Source organism: Myotis daubentonii, chromosome 11 (assembly GCF_963259705.1).
Source record: "Myotis daubentonii chromosome 11, mMyoDau2.1, whole genome shotgun sequence".
In the NCBI taxonomy this organism is placed as follows: Eukaryota; Metazoa; Chordata; class Mammalia; order Chiroptera; family Vespertilionidae; genus Myotis; species Myotis daubentonii.
Window position 1 is genome coordinate 65,588,342 of NC_081850.1, and position 19,667 is coordinate 65,608,008.

A 19,667-nucleotide genomic window follows, 5' to 3' on the forward strand; every position below is an offset into this window, starting at 1 on the left:
CGGCTAGGGCAGTGTGACATTTCTTTATCAGATTTCACATCAGTCAGTGCTCAAAAATCGGAAACACATACTAGTATGAAGACTGACATCATCGAATGGACAGAGTTGGCAATAATAACAGCTCACATATGTTGAGTGTTTACTATGTGTCAGGCATTCTGTTTAAAGTGTTCAAATGCTTGTATGTCATTTAATCCTCATAGTAAGCATATATATATATATATATGAGTTACCCCATGTTCATTGTAGCATTATTTATGACAGTCAAGATATGGAAACAGCCTAAGTGTTGTTTATTGAGCATTTACTGTGATCCAAGTTAGTTAACATATTATTTACTACTTAGAGGAATCCAAAGATGTAGTTATTTCAGTTTTACAGAAAAAGAAACCAGAACTGAGACAAAGAATTTTCCTCAAGTTACATAGTATGAAAGCGGTGGACTTTCGGTTGTGGCTTGTAACTTCTGACATTAAGTCTTGAGTTCTTGTCACTAAAACACTAAATATAATTAGAACTAGGGTATATGTGGGGAGGGGTGTAGACTAACATAATCCAATTACTTTAATTTATAAATGAGGAAACCAAGGCTCAGAGACATTAAGTGATTATCTAGCAGTCACACAGTTCATTGATGGCAAAGCCAACACTGGAACCCAGGATTTAAATGAAAGCTTCATTCTTATTCTTCTCTAGAACACTGCCTCTTTAAATGTAAAGTATCTGGTCATTTCCTTTGTATTTCATTCTACCAGACAGAATAAATCTGGTATTCTTGAGCTAGAGATATATATCTTCTATAGTTCTTTTATAACGTGAGCTAAACAAAAAATTTGGACTTTTATTTTCATTTTATATGTCTACAAGCCCCCACCTGTGGACTTTTCTTAGTCATCCATTAAAAATGAACAAGTACTGTTGTGGGAGTGGGTAGTACACTACTCAAAGCATGGGCACTTCACAGAGATGGTTGGAGGTTACTGCTATCGCAGATCTTCTCCTTGTCCTCAGATGTCAGTCTGCACTGTGAAATATAAACACGAGAAAAACAGGAGTCTCAGGTTTAGAGAAGTTACAGTTGTTGGGCTCTCCGGGGGCTAGTTTTCGACGCTCAGTTCTGAGTCTTGGTCCTGAAAAGAGTGTTAGAGTGTTTTTCTTCTGAGAAGCTTTCCTAGAGCCCCTTTCATATCCTTGTTTCTCAGGCTGTAGATGAAAGGGTTCAGCATGGGGGTGACCACTGTGTACATCACTGAGAAGACTCTGTTCTTTCCACCTGAGGTGGATGATGGAGGACATAAATAGACCCCAATAGCTGTGCTATAAAACAGAGAGACCACAGACAGGTGGGAGCTGCAGTTGGAGAAGGCCTATTGCTTACCCTTTGGGGAATCAATTCTTAGAATAGCCAATGCAATGTAAAAGTAAGATGTAAGGATGCAGACAAAGGGTCCAATTAACAGTATTCCTGCTACAAAGATGAGCATCAGACTATTGACATAAGTACTGGAACAAGCCAACTTCAGGAGGGGGACCAGATCACAGAAGAAATGGGGGATGATATTGGGGCCACAGAAAGAAAGCCTGGTCACTAGGAGGGTATGCACTAGGGCATGGAGGATAGTGACCACCCATGACCCAGCCACCAAAAGGACACAGCATTGGGAGTTCATGGTCATGGCATAATGGAGGGGGTGGCTGATGGCCACATAGCGATCAAATGCCATCACAGCCAGGAGAAAGTTGTCTAGATCTGCAAAGAGGCCAAAGAAATAGAGTTGTGTAAGGCACTCACCATAAGAAATCAGCTTATTCCCTGAGCCAATATTACCTAGCATTTTGGGAATTATGGTAGAGATGAAACCAATGTCAGAGAAGGACAAGTTGGCCAGGAAGATGTACATAGGGGTGTGGAGGTGCATGTCAGAGCTGATGGTCAGGATGATGAGCAGGTTGCCCAGCACAGTGACCAGGTACATGCCCAGGAAGAGGCCAAACAGGAGAGGCTGCTGCTCTGGCTTCTCAGAGAGCCCCATGAGAAGAAACTCATAGATGCTGGTCTGGTTTCTTCTTTCCATGTCTGGAATTCTGTATGAAATAAATTGTATTAAGTATAAGTAGCAAAAAGTAAAATATAGCTGTGTTAAAAATTTTCAAGCCCCTACAAAAGTTCTGTGTTTTAGACAATTCTGTTTGGGAGAGCTCGAATTTGTAACTATGCACATTAGGAAAGACCGTTTGGATCAGATGATTTGTAAAGTTATAGATTGGTGTCAGCACTTGACCAGATATCCAAGGCTCCTTCAAATGATTCCAGCTGTCCCCATGAAACATGGCAGGGAGTATGGAAGGTGCTCTGGACGGCACCCATCCTATCAGCACACTGGATGATTATAACTTCCCTGAATAATTATGTCATTAAGTAAATAACATTTTGATTAATTATAATTAATTAATTGATCATATATAATTATAAATAAAATAACCAGATAATTTATTTAAAATACTTTTAAAAAAAGTGAAATTTCAGAACAGCGTGTATATTCATAATTTCATTTTTGTAAAATTAAAACATAAATGTTAGTATATGAGTAAGGACACAGAAATAAACACTGTGTAGAGGTCAGTAGTATTTTCTTCTGAGAAGTGAGTATGGGTCAGAAGGTTGTGGGTGCCACCTTCTTCATTACTCAGTTTTAACAGAACGTATTATCTTTGTAATGAAAAAATTCTTTTAAAAGTATGAAGGATGTGATTGATAAACCAAGTGACCATCCAGAAGGCTTGGAGATTGGGGGAGTTCTGTCAAGTTGACCAGGGTGTACTCTCTAAAAGGCAGCTCTGACAAGTGAGTAGGAGAACAAAAATCAAACGCCTCTGACCCTGTGTGAAGGAAAGAACCAGTGAGGGAGCAGGAATTTGTCATCATAGCCCAGTCCATGCAGGCCCTTTCGAATCTTCCCAACTTTTCCAAAGAGAAGGCTGTTGGAAGTGCATAAAATATTGCTCCCATTCGCTCTGACAAGGCTGGGAATTATTGTACTTTTTCTCTGACAACATTGATATTCTCACTCATCCGGCTTTTCCACCCACGTTGAACCTCTTCATCTGTATTTAAAAATCTAATGGACAGTATATTCCAGCTTCTGACTCCTTTGCTCTCACAGGGCTTTCTTATATTTAGATACTAGATTGATATATTGCAAAGCTAAATAGAAGGTGTCAAATCCTTAGTTCGTCCCCAAACTACCTGTTTGTTTCCAGCCCTGTTCAGAGAAGAGGATGTTTTTACCTGAGACTCAGATATCTTTATTTTCCATAGCAATCGTATTGCAGATACATCAGGAATCTCATAACAAATCTCATAACTAAATATTGGATATTAGGTTTAACCCATCCATATCCATTGCTCTGAGTTAATGAAAAAGTCAGAGTAATAATAATAATAACACTTGCTGAGCACTAGCCATGTGCTGGCCACTAGATTCTCTTAAGTGATAACTCTGTGCAGAAATGCTGTGATTATCTTTATTAAGAAACTGAGCTTCTGACAGGTTAAGAAACTTCAAAAAGCCACACATTTAGGAATTGAAGTTAAATTGTCTGAATCAAAAGCCTAAGTTCTCTGATCTGCTATGCTGCTTTTCAGTGTTCACCAAACCACATTCTAACTCTAGCTCCGCTTCCTGCATATGTTCAATAAGGAGAAAATGCAACATCAGCAAATTCATTCATTCCAACTTTATCGAGCTATAGCTGACAAATAAAAATTGCATATATTTAAGGGGTACAATGTGATGTTTTAATATGTTTAGTGCATAATTACAGATACATTGTGAAATGATAACCGCAATCAAGTTAATTAACATATCCATCACCTTAGAGAATTGAAATATTCATTCAATTGGGCAGTTCCAGTTCATGGCAAATGAGGATATTTTGTAATATTGGCTTATGCATCAATCTTACGTGAGTGTGAATTGATAAATCAGTCCACTTCTGTCCAATGTTTGGATAAGATCCAGTTTCTGTACTTGTAAAGCTTAAGGCCTCAAGCCATGATTTTTACTTGAGAGGCCCAGACTCTTTCCTTTCTGGTGTCTCTCTCTCCTCTGTCCCCAAATGCAACTGGATCTAGACTTAGGAGCTTAGCAAATAGCAGGAAATACAGTGATATAGTCTTTTATATGCATCCAACTGTACCACCTTTATAGTGAGAATTGGAAATAAATGAACATTTATTCCAGTTTTTACTTTTCTTGCTCAAGGGTAACTTAACCTTCAGGAATTTCATTATTCACTAGAAGCATATCACCTGTTATAAACAGTTACACTGATTCCAAATGAAAATGTACAAAATTAATTAATCTGAGTCTTCTGATATTCTGGGCATATAAACTAATAAAATGTAAAACAATTAACTTTTGGGAAAACAGTATGTCTTTTGGTTTAAATTTGATTATTATGACAAATGGTCTAACACCCTGGCCAAGGGTCCAAGCTGGAGGAGTGTGTCACAATCACATGGGGAGCATAGGAATGGAAATTTCAAAATGAAACTCTCACGGTATCTATACACTTGAAACCTCTGCCTTAGACTCATTTATGTGTTCCTAGGAGAATACTTAGGTGCATAGAGTAAAGAAGAAGAATTTTGATTCACCTTCTATATCCAACCTAATAATATGCATTGAATAATTCATTTAGCTTCTCTGAACCGTACTTTCCTCCCTGTGAAGAGGGATAACCGAGTCTGTCTCATAGGCTGTTGTGAGGTTCCTTATTGCCTCACATCAGGAAAATGTCAATGCTATTTCTTATGACATAACCAGCCCTTCACGATCCCTTCCCCATCTGTCTGTCCAATGACACTTCCCCCGCATGCCATGCCACTACACATTCTTGCCCAGGAATCACTCACAGTCCTCAAACAACTCATCATGTTTTTCCTGCATGCCTTTGCTGCTTAGCTATTCCACCTCCCTGAATGTCTCCTCCTCTTCTCCACCTGGCAAGAGCTCAGGCAGGTGTTAACACCTGGGGATGTTGGAGTTCATTGCTTTATCTTCTGTGCTTCCCAGTCCTGTATATGGGTCTCTGGTAGAACACTTGATATATTGCCTTATAATTGCTTATCTCCATTAGACTGTGTGGTCCTCAGTGCCAGGGACTCATTTTTATTCATCTTGTTTCTTCTTAGTATGTACTTGGTGATCTTCTATTGAATAAATCAATGGATGGGTAGACAGTAAAATGACATTTTAAGCCACAGTGAAACTGTATGGTGTTATTGTTTAGCTACCAGCATTGCCTTTTACTTACAGAGATAGTTAATAAAACAGATGACTCTTAATGAAGATCTTCAGTTGCTTAGCATATGTTCTGTTACATAGAAGGTGTTCAAAATTTTGTGAAAATGAAAAAATGCCCCAGCCGGTGTGGCACAATGTTTGAATGTTGACCCATGAATGTTCTCCTGATCTCCTGATTGTGGTTTGATTCCCGGTCAGGGCACATGCCCAGGTTTTGGGCTCTATTCCCAGTAGGGGGTGTGCAAGGGGCAGCTGATCAATTATTCTCTCTCAGCATTGATGTTTCTATCTCTCTGTCCCTCTCCCTTCCTCTCTCTGAAATAAATAAAAACATATTTTAAAAAAATGTATGGTGGATGTTGAATTAGTAATCAATTGTGTATTTTCACAAGTACTGAATTCATGGTTTGTTTATATCGTACATTTGAATAAAATATTGTTTTGTTTTAATTTAAAAAGATGCACAAGAAATTAATGCTTGAAATTCAGATTTAAATGTGAGCGTATCTTCATGTGCCCCTTCCCAATGCTGAGAAATATTCACCAATTCTCTTGCTTTTATATATTTGAAAACAGCCAATATTATCTGATATCCTCCATTCACATGTCAAGCCCCTCTCAGGGGCATATGGAAATTTTAGGAAACTGTGGTTTCAGGGACCAAAGGGTTAAATTAATAATCTGGGCAATAGCCAAATCTATCTAACCACCCCACCCTTTAGGAACTTAAAGGACATTAAACCATCTAATACAACTGTCTTATTTTATGAACGAGTAAACAGACCTCAAAGAGCTGCTGCAATCTGTCCAACACTACACCTGTTACCAAAAACAAGATTCCCGAAACAGTTTACAGTGGACCATTCTGTTTCTCTTTCATATGGCCAATGACTTACTGTCAGTCCTGAGCTGGGCCAAGAAGAGCTGCTTATTTCTTCATGTAAAAGTACATGTTTGATTATTCTGTTTGCAGTCCTCACTTGTCAAGACTGATGAAGTCATATTTGATGATCAGATGGAAAGATAGCATCTTCCCCTATGTTTAAGGCAGAAGGGACCCCTGGTATATGGAAACCTCATCTACTCTAAGGAAGAAGAAATTAGAGAAGGGCATCCTAGATCCTGAGTCAGTCAGCCTGGCTAGGATCCCAGGAAAACATGCAGCTTCTAGCACAATCCCCAGAGTTCTCTGAGGGAGGTTTCAGAGACATCTGGGAATACCAGTCTCTAAAGCATCCATTGAGGGAAAAGCTTGGTTCATGCCTAGTCCCAATTCTCAAACTCTAAATGACTGCTCTGTGACTTTATGAGGTTCGCTATCCTCTCTGGACTTTGGTTTTCTCAAGTAAATAAATCAGAAAACGAAATATTTTCTCACAATAGAAATCTTAGAGTTAAAAAATATATATATTTTTGTCATTCTAGAGCATATGGAGCAGTATCTTGTGGTTTTAATGAACAGTTCCCCAATTCCTAATGATGTTGAACACATTTTCATGTGCTTATTGGTCATTCCTACACATTCTTTATAGAAAGAGTCTACCCATTTTTATTCTTTAAAAAATACATATTTTCATTGATTTCAGAAGGAAGTGAGAGGGAGAGAGAGAGATAGAAACATTGATGATGAGAGAGAATCATTGATTGGCTGCCTCCTGCCCACCCCCAGCTGGGGATGGAGCCCATAATCTGGGCATGTGCTCTGACTGAGAATCGAACCATGACCTTCTGGTTCATAGGTTGACACTTAGCTACTGAGCCACACCAGCTGAGCTGTCTTTATTTTTTAAAAAATCTGAACCTGAGGATATTTTTACCATTGATTTTCTGACAGAGTGGAAGGGGGGAGAAGCGGGCAGAGAGAGAGAGAAACATCGACATGAGAGAGACACATTGTTTGGTTGTTTCCTGTAAACGCCCCACCTGGGGCGGGGGATCAAATCCACAACTGAAGTATGTGCTCTTGACTGGGAATCAAACCAGACACTCTAACCACTGAGAAGAACTGGACAGGGCAGGTTGATTGTCTTTTGACAATGACTTGTAGGAATTTTAATTCTGATTTAATGGATATACTCCCTCATTTTCTTTTAGTTTAAGTATTTAAAAAACCCAAGAATTTTATCAAGATATTTGACCATTTTTCATTTCCATATATCTTATATTATTTCCTAAAAATGTTTACCTTTTCATTTAAGTGTTTCTTCCACGAGTCTCTTTGTGTGGCAAACCTTCCGACTCTTTATGTATCTTAAGAATATTTGTAATATGTCTCTACATTTGAATGGCAACTTGCTGGATATAAAATTACGGGTTCAATGTTGTATCCCTCTTATGCATTAAAAAATTGCAGTGTCTTTTTACATTCAGTGTAGCTATTAAGAAGTCTGATGTGCCTGGTTGGCATGGCTTAGTGGTTGAGCGTCGACCTATGAACCAGGAGGTCATGGTTCGATTCCCGGTCAGGGCACATGCCCAGGTTGTGGGTTCGATCCCCAGTGTGGGGCGTTCAGGAGGCAGCTGATCAATGATTCTCTCTCATCATTGATGTTTCTACCTCTCTATCCCTCTCCCTTCCTATCTGAAATCAATATAAAAAATTAACAAAAAAAGGAAGTCTGATGTGAATATGACTATTGTTCTTTTGTAGGCAAACTTCCCTTTCTCTCAGATATTTGAGAGAAAGGACTTCCCATAGTTCTTTACCCCAAAGAGGGCAACCCTGAATGAGAAATTGTTGTCATTGGACCGACCAAATCACAATGGCTAATTGCTGAAGATGTGTAATTGGGGCCAGCCATTTCCTGGGGCATCTTCCAATGCCACAATGACTGCCTGGGGTTTGGCCAATTGTGCTGACCCTTATATTCCATCCTTGATTGGGGATATTCAGTCGAAGGATTAAAAAGTAGCAGCCCTCCAAAGAGCTTGACTAAGGAAAGGGAGTAGGGAAGACTTAGAATTTGCTGGTGCTCCCAGATGAATAACTGCCAGGTCTAAGTGTTAGTGATAATCTGCTCAGGACTGGCTAGTGCTTCCTGTCTATTGGGGTGCTCAGCAAAGTGATATATCCATTGTATCATACCAGTTTTCCTCAATAATTGCTGCCCTCTTCTCAAGTTTCCCATTTGGGGAGGCATATGCATTAATGACTGCAGCAGCATGGGCTATTTTTCATGCCATGAATACCCAGTGGAGCAGAGAAAAGATTGGAGATGAGCCTGGGAACATTGGGGTGGGTGGACATTGCACACCCATTTCCACAAGTCTAATGGATCCTGTTATTACTTGAGAATCTGAGGGGATTCAATATTCATTTGAGGATCACGAGATATGCAAGCCAGTTGGCACATCTTGGCAGAAGTTAAAGGTAATTCTGAGCCAGAATTATAAAGGTGAGGCCCAGATTCTTTCCTTTCTGGTGTCTCTCTCTCCTCTGTCCCCAGATGCAACTGGACCCAGATTTAGGAGCTTAGCAAATAGCAGGAAATATAGGGAGGGCCAGTTAGCACACCTTTTCACCTGTTAATTGCATAAAATCTTTAATAAATTTGTAATTTTCAATCAGGTCAAATCTTGAACCTCTGTTTCAGTTTCTTACCATGTATTGTTTTTTGAGTTGTTATAGGACATACTTTAAGGGGGGGATCTTCTCTACCCAGTTCATGGTGGTACGCTTCCTCTTTCAGGAAGTCCCAATCTGTATCACTAGGATTAGGGGAATCCCCCATCGTTGCTACCTTATTGGCTTTACAGACCCAGGACATAGGCTGGTAGTAGGGTAGCTTTAGCATTTAAGAGGACCCACAGTCACTGCTAGTCCTTTTATAATAAGCCAGCAGGGTCATGGTGTCCTCTGGCCCTTCAGGAGGAGTCAGGATAAGAAGCCATCAGGGCCACTTTTCATAATTGTTTGTGCCACAGACAACCATGGTTCATCTCCCCACCCAATATTTCTTAGAGTCAGGGTCTTTGAATTAATTCCCCCCCTACATCCTCTCACAGAGCAGCAATAGACCTCTTCCCTAGACCAATTCTCAACCTAGCTTTCCGCCCCACATTCTATTCCAGCTCATAACTGTCTTCCTTTCCCTCATGGGTTTCTCGGTTTTAATATTACTATTATATTTCCTAGATTATTTTGTTTACCTTAGTTTCTCAAGGACTGTTTTGGTGGGTAGGAACCAGCAGCCTAAGCTAATGACCCTTTTAGCAACAACCTGAAATCCAGAGGCTCAGAGAAGTCAAACAACACCCTCTCCCTCAAGGTAGCGGGGCCAGAAAACCTTTTGGCCAGGTTTGGAGTCAAAGTTTGCTGCTCTACCTCCTGTCCTGACCTCCTTCTGCCCTCATTTCCAGCTTTCTGAGGAGATACCCCAGAGCAACCACTACCCTGAGATCAAAGACACACTCATCCCTGGGCACAAAACTGATCAAATGCAAACCTCCCCAGTATGTTCTGCACTCCTCCCATGCTCCTGGGTGAGCCTGGCCTAGGGAACCAGAGTATGAGGCTAGAGCAATTACTTCATGTTTGTCTCTGAGGATCAGCCAGGGGAATCATACTCCAGAGGCCCTGAACCTAGAAATACTCCCATGACAAGGTGCACAAAGGATGTCTAACACCCATCACTGCAGTCAGGGTTGCTGCTCTCCAGCTGGCTCAGTGAAACCAGCCTCACCGGGTCCTTTCAACCTTCTCACCTGCTATAGGCTACGAAGAGCCCTGCGTGCTTGAAGCATGGTCCTCTGAGACCAAAGAGGGAACCCAGGAACAGTGTGGGCTCCTTTGCGGTGCATGCTGTTTGGGCCAGAGCAATATGGTGAGTGCTGCAAGAAAGGGGCAGGCAGGGTTGTGTTTTTCCTCTGAGACCCACAACGATCACAGTCAGCATCCCTGTGCACTGTCCCAGACATCCTGAGGTGAGCAGTGGGAACCGAGTCACCTAGGTCTGCCTCCTGCAGAGGAAGAGGTTCAGCTCAGAGGTGGCCGTGATGCAGGGTGTTTAAGGACGTGGGAAATGCTGTATTTTCTCTTTGTGACTTTGTGAGAGTGACTGAATATCATTGAGCCTTGTGTAGCTCTCTGTGATGTCAGATAACAAAAGCATGCACTACACAGAGCATTTGGTTAGATGCTGCAAAGTATAGTGCTTTCGGTTCAGCAAATGGCAGCTCTTAATGCCCATGTTTGATATCGCATGCATGGAAGTAACCTGGAACTCACATCCCCAGCCAATACCGACCACTTTGCTTTTGTGTTTTACTCTCTCTGCCTACTTGCTCTCTCTTACCAGCTAAACTGAAGAGTAGGGAAGAATTAGGGGAGATCCAGGAGGGAGGGGCTAGGGACCTTTATAGTCTAATCTACTGAATAAAATATGACTCTCTTATTGAGGATCACAACTGTTACTTTTTGTGCAAGTTTCCTGTATCTCTTTTCTCTTCCTAGAAAGAGTGGTGGCATGGACAGAATTAACCAGTCCAGTGCCACCGAATTCCTCCTCTTGGGTCTCTCTGAGAGCCCAGCGCAGCAGCCTCTCCTGTTTGGCATCTTCCTGGGCATGTACCTGGTCACTGTTTTGGGGAACCTGCTCATCATCCTGGCCATCAGCTTTGACCCTCACCTTCACACCCCCATGTACTTCTTCTTGGCCAACCTCTCATTTGCCGATGCCTGCTTTTCTTCCACCACAATCCCCAAGATGCTGGTGAACATCCAGACACAGAGTCAGACCATATCATACGGAGGTTGCTTGACCCAGATGCAGTTTTTCATGATATTCGGGGCACTGGACGACTTCCTCTTGGGGGTGATGGCTTATGATCGCTATGTGGCCATCTGCAAGCCTCTGCACTACTCCACACTCATGAGTCCTCTTGTGTGCGTGCTTTTCCTCATGGCATGCTGGGTCCTCACCATCCTCGCTGCCCTCTTACATACCCTGCTCGTGGCTAGGCTTTCTTTCTGTGCAGGCAACACCATCCATCACTTCTACTGTGACATAGTCCCTCTGCTGCAGCTCTCTTGCTCAGACACCAGCACCAACCAGGTAGCCTTGTTCACTGTGGCCTCCCTGATACTTACTGGCCCTCTCTTCCTGATTATCCTGTCATATGCACACATCATCTCCTCTATCCTCAGGGTCCCATCTGCCTCTGGCAGGCAAAAGGCCTTCTCCACTTGTGGGTCCCACCTCACTGTGGTCTTCTTGTTCTATGGCACAGCAATCGGTGTCTATCTGTGCCCGCCTTCGTCACACTCAGGGGGGAAGGACAAGGTTGCAGCTGTATTTTACACAGTGGTGACTCCCATGCTCAACCCCTTCATTTACAGCCTCAGGAACAATGACATGAAGACTGCACTGAGAAGGCTCTTTGGACTTCACAACTGTCTTCCCAGGGACTCTAATCTTGTATCCGTATTTTGACGTTACACTCTGAAGAAACCCAGTGTTTGTGAAGAAATATGATCCTCTATCACATTTACTTAGCTTTTAGAGAAAAGTGATCTAGAAATCATTCTCTTAAACCCTCCAAATTCTACAATGTATGTAGTCAGCATATTTCATAAAGGACATATACTATGATAAGTGTTGTCAGTATTTCCTTGGTTTGAATGGTGATCTCAGCTAGATGGGGGTAAAGGTCAATTAAAACTTCATTTATTTACTGTCTTAATTAAAGTGTGAATTTTTTAACATGCAAATCAACATTTATTAATCTCTCTCATTTGCCAGATACTGTGTCAGGCAGAGGGGATACTGAATCCACCTCTCCATGTGCTATGTGGTTGCACTTATAGTTGCAATTAATGACAATATATGTCCAATCATGATGATTTCTGCATAAAGCTTAATATTTACTTTGTTCCACTTTCTTATCTCTCTAAATATATTATGCCATTTACTAGTAGTTCCTTAATTGTAATAATCTTGGATATGGTACTCTGGGGAAACTATTTTACAGATGGGGAAACTATGCTATAAGTGGGAAGGGAAGGTTGAAATTTGTTTCTTGTCTGACACTGGAGTCCACACTCTTACATGCTTGTGTATCCTGCTGCTCAATGCTAATGTTTGTACTAAGAGAAATATTCATATTAAAGCTAATATGTATATGTTGATGCCTACCATGTGCCAGGTACTATGCTATACACTATTGACAAAATGTGCAAATGAGTAAGATACTGTCCATATTTCTACATGGTAGAAACATGTTCTGTTTATTGTTAATCAAATCAGATGATGATAGTTTCCATAACAAGTATTGGAGCACAAAAGGAAGAAAAAAAATGTGTCAGGTACAGTTTTACCCATGAGGTGACATTTTATTGAGGTTTAACGTGTGAGCTCATTTGAATTAATGAAGAAAGATTCCATAGGGACAGGCTAGTTACAGAGGGTCATGCTTGTTCTTGGAGCCATTGCAGTCCAACTTTGGAAATGTTTGCAGTGGTTATCTCTCTGAAGGTGGGTCTTGCCTTTCTTTACCAGTTCAGTTTCCATAAAGTCTCTTGGTCAATTCTGTTCTTTGTGGCTCTCTCTCTCTCTCTCTGTGGTCAATGCTTTTGAATTCTGGCTGCAGATTAGTATTTCCTAGGGCTTCAGAACTCTCTAGAAAAGAGATCCCAGTGTCTTTCATAAAAACAAAATGATAAAACTGGTAACTCTAGTGCAACCAGGTTTGAGAATACTGTTGTGGGATTTTCTTCCTGGCAGCAAAAGGACGGATGAAATAAGGTATGAAAATATCTGGTGAATGGTTTACCCTAGTAACAATTAATAAGATAAAAATCACTGGGCGGGGGTGGGGGTGGGGGGGAGCAGGGTGCGGGGGGGGGGGGGGCGGGCAGGGCATAGAGCACTAAGTTCCTAAATACTCAATCCTGGCTTAATCCTTTTACACCTAGTTCAGTTTTTAATTCTTTGTCTGCTGTAATTCTCTGTCCAGAAAAATCCTTGGGACTTGCTATACACTTTCTACCTCTGAATAACATTTATTTCACTATTATGCATTATTTTAAATTATGTTAACAATAATATCAGAGTGAGGCATTTGTCACTGCCAAAGAGTCTATTTATATCCTTATCTTTGTGCTTCTACTCCCATTCAAAACAGATAAGCAGATAGATTGCATACTGTTCTGCCCTCTGGAAGGATTTCTCTTCACTGCTATTCTTTAGAGTCACTCCGGGGTGGGGTTGTATATTGCAGTACACATTCTTGACAGTATCTGTCCATTCCACTTTCGCTCTTGAGTCATGATTTTATCCATGAACCAGGTTGGAGTGTTTTCCACTCTAACAGGCCAGTGTTGTGAGCTGAGTGAAAGGAAACTGAAACCAAGGTAAAGGACATGGGGATCTGGGCTGATCATCCCTGTCACCGGTGCTCTCTGGATCTGCTTGAGACTAATCCCAAATACAAGATGTTTCAAAAAATATATATACACATTGTAACAGCTGATAGCTCAATTTTGAAAATCAAATGCCTTTTAGTAAACACTGCCTTTATAATTATTCAAAGTGTGTGTATACATTTCTTGGGGACACCCTATAGTTCCATTGTATGATGGCTTGCTGCACCCTTAAACTTTGATTCAAGTTTAAAACTGGGTGATGGATCATGATTTTTTTTTTTTTGCAAAAGCTACCATCAGCTTGCCACATACTATTTTTAATTTTTTTTATTATATAATTAAAGCAATACCCTCATTGGCTTCTCCTCTACCTCAGCCGTAGAAATACCACAGTGTATTAGCCAATACAACAGATCTCTATAGGAGATCTGACCTTGTTGCACATTTTGGTATTTTGCCATTTTCAGTCACATACCAGTGCTGCCTCCTGGGCCTCTGATGCTTCAGGAAATTTTATTCCTGTTGACACCAAAGAGCCAGGCTCTATTTTAGCATTTCCTATCAGTCTGTCCTAGGGAAGAGATCATCAGTCAACTTTTCAGTGATTCTGATGTCCTCAGAATCACTGAATTCTTTATTGCTTTAGTGAAGGGAGTATCTTCTGTCCCTTCTTGGGGAACGCAGTAGCTGGTGGATTCTCTGGTCTCCTATAATAAATGCATTCTCATATGGCCATGTACCTAAGATTCTGACCTCTTCTTCAATACTTTGCCAAGGGGTTCTAGCATCTGCATTTCATTTATTGTAGGCTGCCATCATTTCCAAGCCTGTCAATGATCCCAGCTGTGTAGAAGAACTTGTTCTAGGTGTTCCTCATATGAGAAGGCTCCCACATCAAACAAATGTACTCTATCTAGCCTTATGAGCCTTATGTTCCATAACTTCCTTGTCCAGCACTCTGAGGATCCACCTCCACTTGTATTCATTCAGCCAGTTATTAGTGGGATGTCTTAGCCAAATCTGCCCCCCTTTTGATGAATCAGGTAACTATTCATATAGCCAGGACTGTTGTCCCCTGTTGGGACTGTGCTGAAATCTGTTTCAAGTTATGAATCTAGAGAAATGAGGGAGGGAGGCAGGCATTTTAAGAAGTCAAACATCACCTTGCACATCATCCACCTCAGGGGAGAACTTTTTCATTTATCAGATGCTCCAGAACAACTCCAAAATTAGTGTTTAGAAAATACCACCATTTACTTAGTTTTCTTTTCCATGGGTTATCTGTTTAGATTCAGCTCAGCTGGGTAATTCTCTTAGTGGCTTTGGAGGCTCACTGATGTGTTCGCAGTCAGCAGTCCATCGACTGGGTGACGGTGCCCCTGGAGCCTGGCTGCTTTTAAACTGAAACAATGGGAGTCCTACAGGATCACATGCCTTTCATCATAGGACAGGCTGGCCAAGGCATGTCCACATGTCACCACTGTTCCAAGAACAGCAAGAAAACAAACACTTTTCAAAACCTTGCTTGTGTTAAATTTGCTGTTACCCTATTGGCAAAAGGAAGATGTAAGGCCAATCCATATTCTAGGGTTGCAAATTTTACCTCTTTGGAGGAGATACCAAGTCACATCTCAAGGATGCAGAATCGGAGAGAAAGAATTTGTAGCCAAGTGCTAAATCTATCACCGAACCTTTTCATGGCAATCAGGCAGTGGGCCTCTGCTTTTGTCTGCCAAGGGAAAGTGGAATGCTTCCACCCATCTGTAGGATTTAAAGGAATATGAGATTCAAATAACTCTATCTAAATGTCCCAATATTAGGTCTCACATTTCCACCCTTTCTCTTTCAGAACCCTGAATTTAGAATAGGAGACCTAGGGCTCTGCCCCTCAAATTCTTATGATCAAATTATGATCCAGATTTCCTTAAAAATTTTCTTTTCAATTACAGTTTACATTTAGTATTATTTTGTATTGGTTTCAGGTGTACACTATCCAGCGGTTCTCAACCTGTGGGTCTTGACCATCGGAAAACACATATAGCATATCAGATATTTACATTACGATTCATAACAGTACCAAAATTACAGTTATGAAGTAGCAACGAAAATAATTTTATGGTTGGGGGTCACCACAACATGAGGAACTGTATTAAAGGGTCGCGGCATTAGGAAGGTTGAGAACCACTAACCGTTAGACAATCATACTTTAGAAAGTGTTCCCCCTGATATTTCCAGTACTCACCTGACACCATACATAATTATTACAATACTAGAGGCCTGGTGCACAGATTCATGCACAAGGAGGCGGGGGAATCCCAGCAGTCGGACATCCTCCAAGGGGCTGGGTGCCACTACTCGATAGCACTGCTGCGGAGTCGTTAGAGGCTCCCGCCACTGCAGCTGCATTCGCCAGCCATGAGCCTGGCTTCTGGCTGAGTGACACTATCCCTGTGGGAGTGCACTGACCACCAGGGGGCAGCTCCTGTATTGAGCATCTGCCCCCTGGTGGTCAGTGAGCATCACAGCGACTGGTTGACCGGTTGTTCTGGTTGTTTGGTTATAATGGTCACCTAGGCTTTTATATATAGAGATTATTGACCATATTTCCTATGCTGTGCTTTACATCCCATGACTATTTTGTAACTACCAATTTGTACATCTCAATCCCTTAACCTTTTTCACCCTGCCCTGCAACCTCCCTCTCCTCAGGCATCAGACTGTTCTCTGTCTCTGTTTCTATTTTATTTGTTATATTGTTTTTTAGATGCTACATATAAGTGAAATCATATGATACTTGTTTTTTTCTGACCACCTTATTTCACTTAGCACATATCCTCTAGGTCCTTCCATACTTTTGCAAATGAAAGATTTCATTCTTCCTTTAAAATATATATATATTTTTATTGAATTCAAAGAAGAAGGGGGAGAGAGAGAGAGACAGAAACGTAAATGATGAGAGAGAATCATTGATTGGCGGCCTCCTGTATGCCCCACACTGGGGATCGAGTCTGCAACCGGGCATATGCTTGACCAGGAATCGAACTGTGACCTCTTGGTTCATGGATTGACTAGAGTTTGGGGCATTACCATAGCCTTAAATGTCACTCGACTTGCTGATTATGTAGTAATAAATCCTATATTTAGGTATAAAATTGGGTAAACATATTGCATTTTGCATACGGCAGACAAAAAAGAGATGAAAAGATTGGGGTGAAAAGTTGATGCCCATAATAACAATAATATGGATGGGACTCACGGCAAATGCTATATTGTGGACTATGTCAAGGGGCATGGCAAGTCAAATGAGGACTTTTAGACACGAATGACATCCTATAGCATAAAATTGTTCAGTGCCTTGCCAAGAACTCAAGTGTCCCTTTGTGGATATAGGTACTTGAAAATCAACAGTGCCTTATAACAAATGTACATTTTATTGTGCATCGTGTGTGAAATAATTCTCAGTTAAAATATCAACATATGCTTGAGTGACATTAGCAAGATTACAAGTGTAACTGAAATCCCACAAGGCTTCATAAAAACAAAAAGCCACTAATGGATATGGGTTGTAATTTTTTTCAAAGCTTTGGCTTCATTTGCATAGAACATATAGTCTGCTGTGATGATACAAAGCATGATATATAGTATCTGATATATCTATGTTATATATGAAAGACAAAAGAAAATCTAATATCTCAGGAAAGAGCCATTAGAGATTGGAAAAGAAATGTACTGCAGGCAGAATCAATCTGAAAATACCATCATGAACCAGAGATTTCTCTATTACTAACATAATTTAAGTATTCTCTTGTTTCACTCTCCCCACTCCCAGAGTTCATGTAAGGTGTTATAATTTTGCATCCCATACCTCCATAATTTAATTCTTGACACCAGGCTCTTCAAATCAGAGTTCGCAGATCTGCAGCATCAGCATCTTGTGGGAGCATCATAAGTGCAAATCTGGGGGCCCCATCCAGAACTACTGAGTTGGACTTCGTGGTGGTAGATTTCAGGAACCTGTGTTTTAGCAAGTTCTCCAGGAATTCTGGTGCACACTAAACCTTGGGCAGCTTTGCTTTCTTTCTTCATTTGGGAAGGCAGGATGTCCGTGAAGGATAGTCAGTGCTGGAACGGGAGTGGTGTTTGTGGGAAAGTGATGATGTGTGCAGAGAGTATGCACTGTAATGTGATCATATGTATCTACAAAGGATGACAGCATGAAGCATGCTTTTATTAATTATTGTGTATGGGGGCTAAGCAATATCAACCACACAGTACTGGCAAAGGGGGGGCCTGTGGCCAGTCTTGATCTCCTAAAGGGACCTTCATCTTCAGAGTTAGAACATTTTATATCATTGGTGGAGAGTAATACATTTCTTCTTATATAAGTGACAAGTAGTTTGGATTCTTTGCTTTCAATGGGCCCATAAAGATGAAAAGAAAACCTATTTATTTTGCATAAGATTGTGTAGAGAAATAATGTAGCTAATTCTTTAGATTCTTGGGTTAAAGCTTGAGATTATGGTCTCAAAATATAAGAGTTTCCATAAAATCTCCTCTAATAACAGATAACCACACTGTATATTATTATATCTCTTCTGCCTCCAAGTTGCAGAAATCAGTAATAAAACTGATCTAACACTTGCTAATCAAAAGTTACTAATAAAGGAGAGCATTGTTAATAAGATAATGAAGTTCTGGTCAACAAATATTTACCAGGTACATCCAATATGCCATCATTTATCTTAGGGCTTATGTCTCCAAAGACCTTAAAATTTTCAGACATACTCAAATGAAAAATCAGATATGTGAGATCAACAAAAATGAGTTTCTGATTTGAATAAAAGTCACAGATATTACTGTGAGAAAAATGTTACTTTACTGAAAAGTTTCCTAAGGGCCTTCTTCATGTCCCTGTTCCTAAGGCTGTAGATAAAGGGGTTCAACATGGGTGTGACCACCGTGTACATGAGAGCCACAATGATGTCCTTGTCAATGAAATTGCTTAATGTTGGGAAAAGGTACTGCCCAAATATTGCCCCATAATATAGAGACACCACAGAGAGGTGGGACCCACATGTGGACAATGCTTTACAGATCCCCTTGGTTGAAGGGACCCTCAGGATGGTGGCCCCAATGTAGCCATAAGATACCAGGATACATATAAATGGCAGGGTAATGACCACCACCCCTACTGTGAACATGACCAACTCATTGAGAGAGATGTCTGAGCAGGACAGCTTGAGCAGGGCCCCAAGGTCACAGAAGAAATGGGGAATGGTGTTAGCACAGAAGGATAACTGGGTCAGGAGGAGGGTGTGGGAAAGGGAGTTGGCACAGGACAGGATCCAGGACACAGCCACTAGTAAAACACACAGCTCTCTCCTCATGATAGTGGTGTACTGAAGAGGGTGACAGATGGCAACATATCGGTCATATGCCATTGATGTAATAAGGAAGCTGTCCAGGTCAGTAAAAAAAATGAAGAAATACATCTGTGAAATACACCCTGCGTAGGGGATGGATTTATACTTAGTGTGCATGTCTTTGAGCATCTTAGGGACAGTGACAGATGAAAAGCAGACATCAGTGAAGGCCAAGTGGCTGAGGAAGAAGTACATGGGCGTGTGCAGGCGAGAGTCCAGCCTGATGAGCAGGATGATGAGCAGGTTGCCCAGCACCGTGGTCAGGTACATGCCCAGGAACAGGGTGAAGAACACGTCCTGCTCCCCTGGTGGGATGGGGAGCCCCAGGAGGAGGAACTCGGACACGCTGCTTTGATTCTCTCTCCTCATGGTCCTCTTCTGTCTGCTGGGGATGAAGAATTGTTGAGAATATTAAAACCAATCTTTATTGTTGAAAGTATTACATGTGTTACATTGACCCCTTCTAGCTCACCCCGCCCCCCACCCCAGGCCTTCACCACACTATTGTCTGTGTCCATGGGTTATGCATATATATGGTTGAGAATATTAAGGACTCTTTAGTAATGATTTTTA

The 19,667-nt window shown here is 41.2% G+C and overlaps 2 protein-coding genes across 2 annotated transcripts; one reads left to right on the top strand and one right to left on the bottom strand.

Annotated features, from left to right (window-relative positions):
- Positions 1 to 1,142: 1,142 nt before the first annotated feature.
- Positions 1,143 to 19,463, bottom strand: LOC132212808 (olfactory receptor 1361-like). The gene is given in 2 exon segments (XM_059658796.1): positions 1,143 to 2,077; positions 18,959 to 19,463. Coding segments are annotated over 2 exon segments (1,440 nt in total).
- On the top strand, positions 10,775 to 11,740 carry LOC132212666 (olfactory receptor 1N2). The gene has a single exon (XM_059658691.1). The coding sequence runs from the start codon at positions 10,775 to 10,777 to the stop codon at positions 11,738 to 11,740; it is 966 nt and encodes a 321-aa protein (XP_059514674.1).
- Positions 19,464 to 19,667: the final 204 nt, after the last annotated feature.